This window comes from Natator depressus, chromosome 4 (assembly GCF_965152275.1).
Source record: "Natator depressus isolate rNatDep1 chromosome 4, rNatDep2.hap1, whole genome shotgun sequence".
Classification (NCBI taxonomy): domain Eukaryota; kingdom Metazoa; phylum Chordata; order Testudines; family Cheloniidae; genus Natator; species Natator depressus.
Genome location: NC_134237.1, coordinates 24003927 through 24015749, shown reverse-complemented (window position 1 = coordinate 24015749; position 11823 = coordinate 24003927). Strand labels below are relative to the sequence as shown.

General features: G+C 39.8%; 1 protein-coding gene across 4 annotated transcripts in view; it reads right to left on the bottom strand.

Annotated features, from left to right (window-relative positions):
• Positions 1-11823, bottom strand: part of GRID2 (glutamate ionotropic receptor delta type subunit 2) — a 1015652-nt gene that overhangs the window by 3240 nt on the left and 1000589 nt on the right. For all 4 annotated transcript variants that reach the window (XM_074950595.1, XM_074950596.1, XM_074950598.1 and 1 more), the window contains one exon: positions 4747-4987. In XM_074950595.1, coding sequence (XP_074806696.1) covers positions 4747-4987 — 241 coding nt within the window. The remainder of the gene's footprint in view (positions 1-4746; positions 4988-11823) is intronic.

Here is an 11823-nt window from a genome sequence, read left to right as displayed (position 1 = left end):
TAGTAATAGCCTCTTCATCAGTCTTAATTCTGGCTGGGCTCAAATTGATTTTTTTTATTTATTAGCTGAAATAGAATAAAGCTGAACTTCCAAACCATTTGGGGAGTACTGGTGGCGCATTTGCAATGTACCAGAAGAGGATACACAAGATGATTTTTAATTGTAATGCCAACAGTGGGTTTGATTCTCCTCCTAGTTACAGGGGAGCAACTCCGCTGACTCCAGTGGAATCACACTGGTGCAGGTAATAGGAGAATGAGGTCCATTGTACTTACTTGGATGTGGGATCACACCCTCCTATCCTTGCCCTTTTTCTTCCTTAAACTACCCCAAAGGAATTCAATTTAAAAAAATGATGTTATGCTAGTGTTATAGCAGAGACTTTAAATGCACAAAAGTAAAAAGATACAAAGCCATGGGCCCCAAAGTAACTGTAAATCACCTGTAGGCTACATATATATTAATACTGAACGGCAAAGCGTAACTCAGAACTGAGTTAAGCATAGAAATATGCAAGGGATGTCCCCACTAATCAGACTGTGGGGCTTATTCATCACAGAATGAAGTTTCAACTAACCTTCTCAAAATTCACTTTCGTTTCCATGAAATCTACTGACTCTTCCAAACCAAATAGAGAAGTGTCACAATGCATCATTCTAGGATGTCAGAGATACCAGAAATTATAACAGCACAGGCCATAGTGGTGCGTTTTTGACTTGCAAGCTTGATTACTACAACTCATTGTAGGTTTGATTCAAAGGTCATTGAATCAATGGAAAGACTCCCATTGATGTCCGTGAGGTTTAGATCACTGTGTCTAGGAATGAACCCACGCCCCCTGAAAAAACTCCACATAGTACAACATGTGACAGCCCATCTGCTTAGCAAGACTGGTCACCAAATCTCTCTGTACTGAGTACTGAGTCCAGTTCAAGGTCTGCGTTCTGTTATTCATGGTCCTTGATACTTAAGAGACCACTTTTCCTTCTTTGACCAGACCTACCGTGACACCTGTGGCTGGCCTATGCCAGCTGACTCAGGCTCACAGGGCTTGGGCTAAGGATGGTTAAATTGCAGTGTAGACTTCCAGACTCGGTCTGGAGACCGGGCTATAGGACCCTGTGAGGTGGGAGGGTCCCAGAGCTTGCACTGCAGCCTAAGCCTATGGAACTTACTCCCCCAAGAGATAAAAAGGTACCAGAGACCTCACTATTGTGAGAACTAAACGTGGGATTGACTTTCCCTCTATAATTTGCAAAAAGAAAAGGAGGACTTGTGGCACCTTAGAGACTAACCAATTTATTTGAGCATAAGCTTTCGTGAGCTACAGCTCACTTCATCGGATGCATACTGTGGAAAGTGTAGAAGATCTTTTTATATACACACAAAGCATGAAAAAATACCTCCTCCCACCCCGCTCTCCTGCTGGTAATAGCTTATCTAAAGTGATCACTCTCCTTACAATGTGTATGATAATCAAGTTGGGCCATTTCCAGCACAAATCCAGGTTTTCTCACCGCCTCCCTCACCCTGTGTGTGTGTGGGGGGGGGGGTGAGAAAACCTGGATTTGTGCTGGAAATGGCCCAACTTGACTATCATACACATTGTAAGGAGAGTGATCACTTTAGATAAGCTATTACCAGCAGGAGAGCGGGGTGGGAGGAGGTATTTTTTCATGCTTTGTGTGTATATAAAAAGATCTTCTACACTTTCCACAGTATGCATCCGATGAAGTGAGCTGTAGCTCACGAAAGCTCATGCTCAAATAAATTGGTTAGTCTCTAAGGTGCCACAAGTACTCCTTTTCTTTTTGCGAATACAGACTAACATGGCTGTTACTCTGAAACCTCTATAATTTATGCATGCACAGACACGTACATAGACATACATCACACCCACCGACCGAAAGAAAACAAAACCAACTATACGAATCAAACTATTTCTCCTATAGGGTGAGAAAGAAGATGGAGAAAGATTATGTCTGTTCTTAAAAAATTGGGAAGTGCTCACGTGCTATGGTAACAAAGGCCATGCAGTGTCCAGATAGAGGCTCAGTCATAGTGCATAAATCATGATTTTGCCACTGTGCACTGTTTTAAGTCTCCTCTTTTTTCCAATTTTGAAATTTTATAAAATGACTTTTATATGACTAAAATTTAAAATAGCAATCAAGGAAATGTTTAAAATTACATCACTGGGGAAATATTGCAGCTTGAGCTAGGTGAGTAATGAATTTTTTTGGGCTGCTACCAATTCCAATAAATTGAAAAAAATTGTTTTGGATTGAACATCATCTTTCAAAATTTTTGGTCATTCAAAAAGAAAACAATTTCTTTTCAGGTTGATTGGAACATTTCATTTCAACAAAACTGAAACATTTTGTTTTGCTGTTTACCATCTTTGAACATTTTTGACTTTTAAAATAAAATTAAGGGAAATTTTGAAATGAAAAGTTGTGTTGAACGAAAATATCAAAATGTTTCATTTTGAAAATGTCAGTGTTAAATTTTATAAAAGTTTTTTTTTTCACTGAAGCTGTTAGGTGAAGTTAATTTGTAAAATATCTCAGTGTTGCCCAATCTGCATTTTTCACCAAAAACGTTTCAGTCAAAAGATTTCACACAGCTCTATCTGTGACTTAGCTGAGCCTCTAAAGGTCTCTCCAATATTGCTGCTGATTCTTCTACTATAAATGACAATGGGGTCAGACTGGAAAAAAATAAGTAAGTGGTATTCTTCCTGGCTCTGTCCACAACCCAAGCTCTGCACACTCAATCCACCAAGAAGAGACGTCACTCACAGTAAGATATACTATCATTCCTTTTTCTCTCTTGTGTGTTTTGGTCAGTAGTGAAATATTCAGCAGTGTTCACATTTAAATTATCATTAGAGTCAACATACCATTCAGATTAATGGGGAGAGTTCAGTCTTCTCTCAGAGCTATTGGTTAAGGCCGTCTGCGGACTCAGGCAGATATCATTGAATGGGTTACTTCTGGTTCATGACTGGCAGGTTATTTTCACAACCATAGGACAATTATTTTTCAGTATAAATGCTCGGATTCTGGAGCACAAGATAGCAGCCATCAGGAAAAAGAGCTGGCGTGCTGACCACAAACTGGCCCACCATGACCCCTAATTTGGACTAGTGGCCTGAAAGAGCCAATGGATTTCATGGAAGCTAAAATGAAAGTTAGTTAAGATGTAATTCTTTGAATGAGCCCCATAGATGGGATAATGGGGACATTCAGCTCTTATTTTCATACTTAATTCAGTTTTGAGTCAAGCTTTTCACATCAACTTTAAAACATAAATTTAAGAGCAAGTCAATAAACAATATTAAAAAGTACAGGGAGGCCAATTTATAGCAGCTGAGGCAATGATAACTTTGAAGTTCCTGGCTTCCATTAATTTGAAACACACACACATACACAAAATAAGTATCAAGCGTGACGTTTCTGAAAGTTTGGGCTAAGTGACAATTTGGTATATTTTACTATTTAAGCCTTTACTGGTTTTAACTGGGAGTTTCCCATTTCAGAGGAACCCAGTTTAAAGAGAAGAGAGGGTTTTCCTTTTTAACAACAGCGCTTGCCAGAAGTTTAAAAAAAAGTCTCAGAACTGAAACAGTAAGCAAAAGGTTTTAAAAATTCAAACATCAATACTGTAATTAGTGAGTGTAATTAATTCTGTCTGATTATACAGCGTAAGATTGCGAGGCACAATACTGGGGAAACTGCAGATAATGGCAAAACCATCTCACACAAACTCAAAGTAATATCCTACAACAGGTGTCTATGGCTATGTAGATAGAGAAAGTGTAATTGGTGGTGATGTACTGTAACTTGTCAAACATTTTGGACTGGGTATCTGTCAAGGACATTTTAATAATGATTTTTCCCCCCAATGTTGCTTTATCTGGTCTTTTACGGGGCTAAAACTTCACCACCAGGGTAAGCAATTTGTTTTAAGACTAGGGTTCAGAGGGCTGGTAATGAGATACCTGAATTATCATGGAAATTATTCTACAGATAGAGAGAACCAAACTCAGACCTACTATAAAATGGCATATCTTCCTCTAAAATAGAGGTCTATAGTCCTTGGGAACTCTTTTAGAATTCCCTGACCAAGATGTTAAAAAATGGGTGTCTGTATTCAGGTTTCTAAATAAATCTGGCTTGGGTTTCCAAAGGGCTGAGCACCCTCAGCTGCCCTTGGCTTCAGTAGATGTTGAGAGCAGAAATGAATAGGAGTGCAGGTTCCTCTGCACCTCTAAAAATCATACCAAGTTCATTTAGGAGCCTAAATATGGATTTAGGAGTTTAGCTTTGGTAACTTGTTTTTGAAAGTCTGAGCTATTGCATTTGGGGGGCATGTTTTGAATGCCAGAGTGAAAGAGACCTTTCACACTCATTGGCAAAACCTGGAGCTGATCCACAATAGCAGGCATAATGTACTAATTACTAACATAGTCTACTACTAATTGTTGTGTTCTATTGAGAACAGTTCCTTGTAACACCAGTATATAGTATTTATTTTCTTTTTTCATTTCTTTCTAGCTCTTCAAAAAAGGAGAGTCAGATTTCACGATTCAGATTTTGAGTGACCTTGCTCATCTTACAAATCAGAAAGCTATGGAATTATCTCAGAACCTATGTTTTCCTTCCCCCTTTAGTGCTATAAATTCAAGACAAAAGTATGCAGATAGCATGAAGATATTCCACAATAAATGAAGGGGTCCTATACCTCTTTTGAAGGAACCCGGGAGCCTTTCCTTTTATTCCACCATGTTTCCAGCATTGCAATGAAACAGGAAAGGACAATCCCAGCAGCCAGGATACAAAACACCCCTGCAAAGCTCTTTATGTCCAGGGCACCTCCTTTCTGTTTGGTATCCACTGATGAGTATAGGTCACACTGACCATTCTTCGGCCACCACTTATGCTTCAGTATATCCATGTCTCCATTTTGCTGAAGTTCTAAAATCCTTGGGGAGAAAACACAGAATCACCGGTTATGTCAATGACAACTGAAGTCTACATTTGTACAACTGAAAACATAGAAGTGGTTGAGAACGTGACCATACCACTATTCCATCCCATGTATGTGGACGGCAAAATAGATGAGTATAAAAGGGATGACTAATAAGCCAGAGGAGGAAGTTTCTTGGCTGGAATACTGGGCATGATGCCCACCCCCGTATTTCTTTTTCTTCTTTTAATTACCCTCAGTGGAAGTTGTGTGTATTTCTAATTCCATTTCAAACACAGAATAGCATATTCCTTTTTTCTTGCTAGCCAATTTCTGTAATTTGGGCTTGTTACATACAGAGTAATATTTTGGGCTTTATTAGTTTGAAAAGAAACAATTTGCTTTGCAAAGCAAGGACATTGCCAGACTGTGCCCTGGCAAATTTGACTCAAAAAGGAAAAGTTAGTTTGGAAGATTCATTTAAAATTCCACTTAAGACCGTTCTTAAGCAGTTTGGGTCCATATTGCCTTAGTGAGAGCCTCTCCTCCCTGAGCGAGTCGGTGGCAGCTGCAATCAGTTAAGGTTCTTGAGTTCACATACCTCCACTCCAGGAAGTGGCTGGTGGCAGGGCAGGGGACTTTGAAGTAAGGGTCTTTTCTCCCACCCTTGCTCTAAAAGACCATGAATTTATTGATTAAGCTACAAGGCCCATATATTTTGCCAGGCCTTTCATGGAAGGAGAGATATGGGTTGAAAGGGGAGAAATTTATTCTGAGAAGATCTTTTTTGTGCTTGTTGATCCAATCGAACCTTTAATTAACCAAAATAAATAATTCAGTAATTACATTTCTAAAACTGATAAAATAAAATGGAATTTCCCCCCTAACGCAAATTATCTGTGTTTCTTACTAACGTTGGCAGGAAAACTAATCAGTTGCATGGTCATTTGAAAAACACTATGCAAAAAACAAAGCACATACACACATGCAAAGTGCTGGAACTTTCTCATTCAAAACCCGTTCAAACATTTTGGCCTTTGTACTTTTATCTTTGTGAATTACACTATATGCCAGATACATAAACCAGTAATGGAAAAACAGTATGGGGGCTGACTGTTTTGTTCTCAGTGGCAGCTCTACGCCCTGAGCAATGCTATTTTCTTCCTTTTCTTTGGTCGGTAATAGACAAACATCTGGAATGAATGTGCTATCCTCATTAATTAAATGATTTTCCATTTGTCAGTATAATTCCTGATTATACAAGACATCTTTTTAAACAATAGAAATTTGCTACAAATATCAACCTTTAGCTTGTTCCGTAAGACAGCAGTTCATTCCGAATTGTATCCCTGGTAATGATTTTAATTAATGAGCAATCATCTATAAGGTTAGTAGCTTTAAGGAAATCATTAAAAAAATTAAGCAAAACTAGGAATACCAACTATACAACTTTATACAGCAGGTGTAGAAATGAAGAAAGCTCATTACAAAATTCATGTAAAACTGCAGTTGAAATGGAAACTGTATACATCAAGGGAAATTATTGGAGCATCAGTGGTAATTTGATCAAATGTATTAACTTTATCAAGACAAAAGGCCAGATCCTGGTCCTACTGGACTCAGTGGGTACTTTGTCATTGACTCCAGTAGAATCAAGATTTGGACGCAAAAGAATAGCCACCACGTTATGAGATTTGTGAATATTGCCAAATGTTTCTGTAGCTTTGGAATTACTACTTTAGAGATTTTTGAAAGTGAAAAATGTTCTTTAACTGGAATCCCCGGAAGCTAATAAGATGTGAAGAATCGTATGTTGAGCCTGGAGGCACCAATATGATTTTGTGGTGTGTGAACATGCCACAAGATGGCACTCTGTGCACAAAATTACACACTTCTGCAGCAATTACTGTTCTGGGCATATGAACTATACTAATAATTCTAGGCTGTAAACACAGATTTTAATAATTTTAATGTTTGATATTTGAATTTAATAATTAGTTATAATAGACTAAATACACTTCCTCAATGGAACATGAAAATATGATGGCCACTATGGTTGACGCTGGGCTTCTGAAACAGCATTAAACTGTTTACAAGTGAACTTTTCCATTAGCACTCTGCTCTGTGGATACTGCAGTGTCAGAATAGAATAATATTACAATGAACCAACACTAGCCAGAAGTCTATAGGTATAGCTGGAAGTCTCTAGGTAGGCTGCATGATTTTCATCTGTCCTGATGTGTTACAATATTAGAAAACTTGGCATTAAAGACGAAGTGTAGAAAGTTGAACTGCAGTAATCTTGCTTGACTGAAAAATGTGACCTTTAAAACTTGGTTATTGATAGACTCTGGATCTTAAAATATTTTTCTTTAGCTGGTAAGCTGTATTCTAACATTTGTCAAAGTAATGATGTAAAAACTACCCCCAAAATACATAAAGTATATATTGAATTCTTTTCTTTCTGTATTACCCAGGCTTTATAGCACCTAATGCTACATCACAAATTTCATTGGGCAGGGAGTGAAATCTCGTGATTAGAGCAAGCATGTAGGAGAGGTGACTGTTTCCAACTCTGCTACTCTCCTTTAAACCTCTCTGTGTTTCAGTGTACCGTTCTTTAAGATTATTACAGAGCCCAACCATTCTCCAACTGAAGACAACGGGAACAGAAGCAGGTTCACAATAATACTACCTACATTACAGATTTGTTGGAAGACATAATTACTGCTTTGAGATCCCCAAAGAAAAGATGATGATATTAGGATTGCAAAGTATTATTACAACGATCAAAGCAACTGGGGGAGTGCCGTTTTCAGATCTCACTTTTGCATTTGTTCTGTCTGAGTTATAACTGACTAAATCTAGAGAGAGATGTAATGGTACATTTACAGTGGGGTCAGGAGCTATTTTCCTAGGTGGTTTGAGATGGCATGCGATACTGAACGCCAGCCTCTTGTGTACCAGGACATGTTAACTAGAGGAAATTACTTCTGCTGAATGCTTCTTTTCACTGAAAACAAAAGCCGCGAGCAAGTGCTAGAACTCAGGTTGCTCCTAGTCTCCAAATTAATGTTATGGAAATCTTTACCCATGTGCAGCAGGGATGGGAGAGCTTTAGATTAATAGAGCACTAGCTGCTTAGCATAATGAGGAAATTGATGGTCTTTTGGTTAAGACACGAGGACTCAAGTTCCGTGTTCAGTTCCCAGCTTTACCACAGACTTCACGTATGACCTTGGGCAAGTCACAAGGGGACACATTTTCACATTATACAGCTTTCCCCCCAAAGGAAGCTCCAAATGAAGCTAAGCTCTTATGAGAATCGGGCCTTGATTGTGAGTGCTGAGCTTTTATGCAATCTGGCCACTGCTCTTGATGGACTTCAGGTCCCCATTTGTAAAATGTGGATAACACCACTTCCCTACCCCACAGGAGCATTGTGAAGTTAAAATTGTTAATGATTGTGAGTCTTTCCCTTACTACAGTGATGAGGACCATCTCAATACCTTGATGGAAAGATAATGAAAGTAGATACTCTCAACCAGTCGGAACTCAGATAGCAATCATGCTGTGCTGTGATCAAATTATTTTGGTCATTTTTGTTCCATGATGTCAAGGTTCCTCCCCCACTCTGAACTCTAGGGTACAGATGTGGGGACCTGCATGAAAAACCTCCTAAGCTTATCTTTACCAGCTTAGGTCAAAACTTCCCCAAGGTACAAAATATTCCACCCTTTTGTCCTTGGATTGGCTGCTACCACCACCAAACAAATACTGGTTACTGGGGAAGAGCTGTTTGGACACGTCTTTCCCCCCAAAATACTTCCCAAAAACCTTGCACCCTACTTCCTGGACAAGGTTTGGTAAAAAGCCTCACCAATTTGCCTAGGTGACTACAGACCCAGACCCTTGGATCTTAAGAACAATGAACAATCCTCCCAACACTTGCACCCTCCCTTTCCTGGGAAATGTTGGATAAAAAGCCTCACCAATTTGCATAGGTGACCACAGACCCAAACCCCTGGATCTGAGAACAATGAAAAAGCATTCAGTTTTCTTACAAGAAGACTTTTAATAAAAATAGAATTAGAAATAAGAAATCTCCCCTGTAAAATCAGGATGGTAAATACCTTACAGGGTAATTAGATTCAAAACATAGAGAACCCCTCTAGGCAAAAACCTTAAGTTACAAAAAAGATACACAGACAGAAATAGTTATTCTATTCAGCACAATTCTTTTCTCAGCCATTTAAAGAAATCATAATCTAACACATACCTAGCTAGATTACTTACTAAAAGTTCTAAGGCTTCATTCCTGGTCTATCCCCGGCAAAGACAAAATGTAGACAGACCCACAAACCCCTTGTTTCTCTCCCTCCTACCAGCTTTTGAAAGTATCTTGTCTCCTCATTGGTCATTTTGGTCAGGTGCCAGCGAGGTTACCTTTAGCTTCTTAACCCTTTAGAGGTGAGAGGAGATTTCCTCTGGCCAGGAGGGATTTTAAAGGGGTTTACCCTTCCCTTTCTATTTATGACACATGACAAAAAGTGAGACCACATCATCAAATACCTCAACCTTCTGAGTGACCACAAATGTCCTCATTCGCCAGACATTGGCCCATGGTAACTCCCCTTTGAACTGTTCTAGAGGCCGAGGAGTGGCTTAAAGCTGCTGTGAAGAATGATGGCGTTATCTGTATTATTTTTTATGAATATCACAGGCATTCAGTTACCTGTTAGAAATTATCCTGCCTGACTGCACAGAGTTAAATCAAAGGAGGCTGTTAGGGGGGGAAACAAAACAATGACAAGGATAAGGTACCTCCAAATAGAATACCCAGGAAACAATACTTAAGGAAACAATGGGGGAGCTATTTCATTGGGAAATGCCCACCTGCCTGGCTCCAATCAGACTAGGAGGTTAATTTCTTCCAGGCCTAAGCCTAGGATCAAGAGGGCACTAAACCATTTAAGACCTTGGCCCAGAGAGGAAGAAAGTCAGAGTGGGCAAGAGGTCAGAAGGAGAAGTGCAGAGTCTGATGGGGTCTAAATTAGCTGTTACCACTCAAGAAAGATCTTGGAGTCACTGTGGATACTTCTCTGAAAATATCTGATCAATGTGCAGTGGCAGTCAAAAAAGCTAAGAATGTTAGGAACCATTAGGAAAGGGATAGATAAGAAGACAGAAAATGTAATGCCACTATATAAATTCATGGTACACCCTCACCCTGAATACTGAGTGCAGTTCTGAGCACCCCATCTCAAAAAAAGATATATTAGAATTGGAAAAGGCACAGAAAAGGGCAACAAAAATGATTGAGGTTATGAAACAGCTTCCGTATGAAGAGAGATTAAAAAGATTGGGACTTTTCGATCTCAAAAAAAGAGATGACGAATGGTGTATGTTCGAGATCTATACAATGGTGACTGGTGTGGAGAAAGTGAATAAGGAAGTGTTATTTACTTCCTCACATAAGAGAGGTCACCCAATGAAATTAATAGACAGCAGGTTTAAAAACAAACAAAAGAAGTACTTTTTCACACAACGCACAGTCAACCTGTGGAACTCATTGCCAGGCGATCTTGCGAAGGTCAGAATTATAATGGAGTTTAAAAATGAACTACATACATTCATGAAGGATAGGTCCATCAATGGCTATTAGCCAAGGTAGCCAGGGATGCAATCCCATGCTCTGGGTGTCCCTAGCCTCGGATTGCCAGAAGCTGGGAGTGGATGATGGGTTGGTTCACTTGATGATAGCCTGTTCTGTTCATTCCCTCTGAAGCACCTGGCACTGGCCACTGTCGGAAGACAGGATACTGCACTAGCTGTAATCTTGGTCTGACGTACTATGGCAGTTCTTATGTTATGTCTCTGTCAGACCAGAGGTGGAGGTAGCTGGACTAGATGGAAACTACCAAAACTTGCAAGGAAAGGAAAAAGTTTGGATGAGACTAGATATGTAAAGACAGTTAGTACCTTTGGGCAAACAGTGTTTGGAAAAAGTCTTTTTGAGTCACTTTAATTAACTGCTGATCCCAGGCTTAGAGAGGAAACTTCCTTACAGTGCCAACTGCAGTTGGGCCTGTCATGGTAATACAGTTGGAAACAGGGGGGTGCCACCCCAGCATCCAGTCAGAAGGGTAGAGCTATGGGGTTCTATTCAAAGAGAGGTGAAGATAGTGCACTCCGTCATCTGAGGGGTGCATTGGTCACCCTGTTACCATGACTGGATGGTGGAAATAGGTGTTGTAGCCTCATGATCCAGTCTAAATTGTGGTGAACTGTGGAGTTGCAGGCTGGAAAAATGGAAGATTGAGGCCTGACACTTGGAGGGAGTGCCCACAGGGGGAGAGATCACAGATACAATTTGCCCCTGAATTGTGACAGCTGCTCTAAGGGGGAAGCTGAGGATACCCTAGATGTGAGGGAATTCATAGCCAGCGCTACGCCACCCTTTCTGAACCCCATTCCTCTCTGGGGTAAGTGGTGTGACCAAAGCAATGTGTGCTCGATCAACAATGTAGAGCAACTCTGAGGCTGCTCTAACTTGTTCCCCAATCCTGGCGCACAGAAAGGTGGCAGAATCAGGAGAAAGAGAAGGTTGACTAAGTGTAGCCCTGGTGCCCCATAGGATTTGACCCACAAAACTGAGAACAAACATCTTATTCTCTGACTTGGATAGAAAAATGAAACAATAAATACAGACCTTATTGTTCAGAATTAAAAATAAAGAGTTGCTTATCAAACTTGTGTTATAAAACAAATAACTTAATTGCCCTCCTGTTTTGCTCAGCAATAAGTCATTGGCCTCAGCATGTATAACACTGGGCAAATGGATCCTCACTT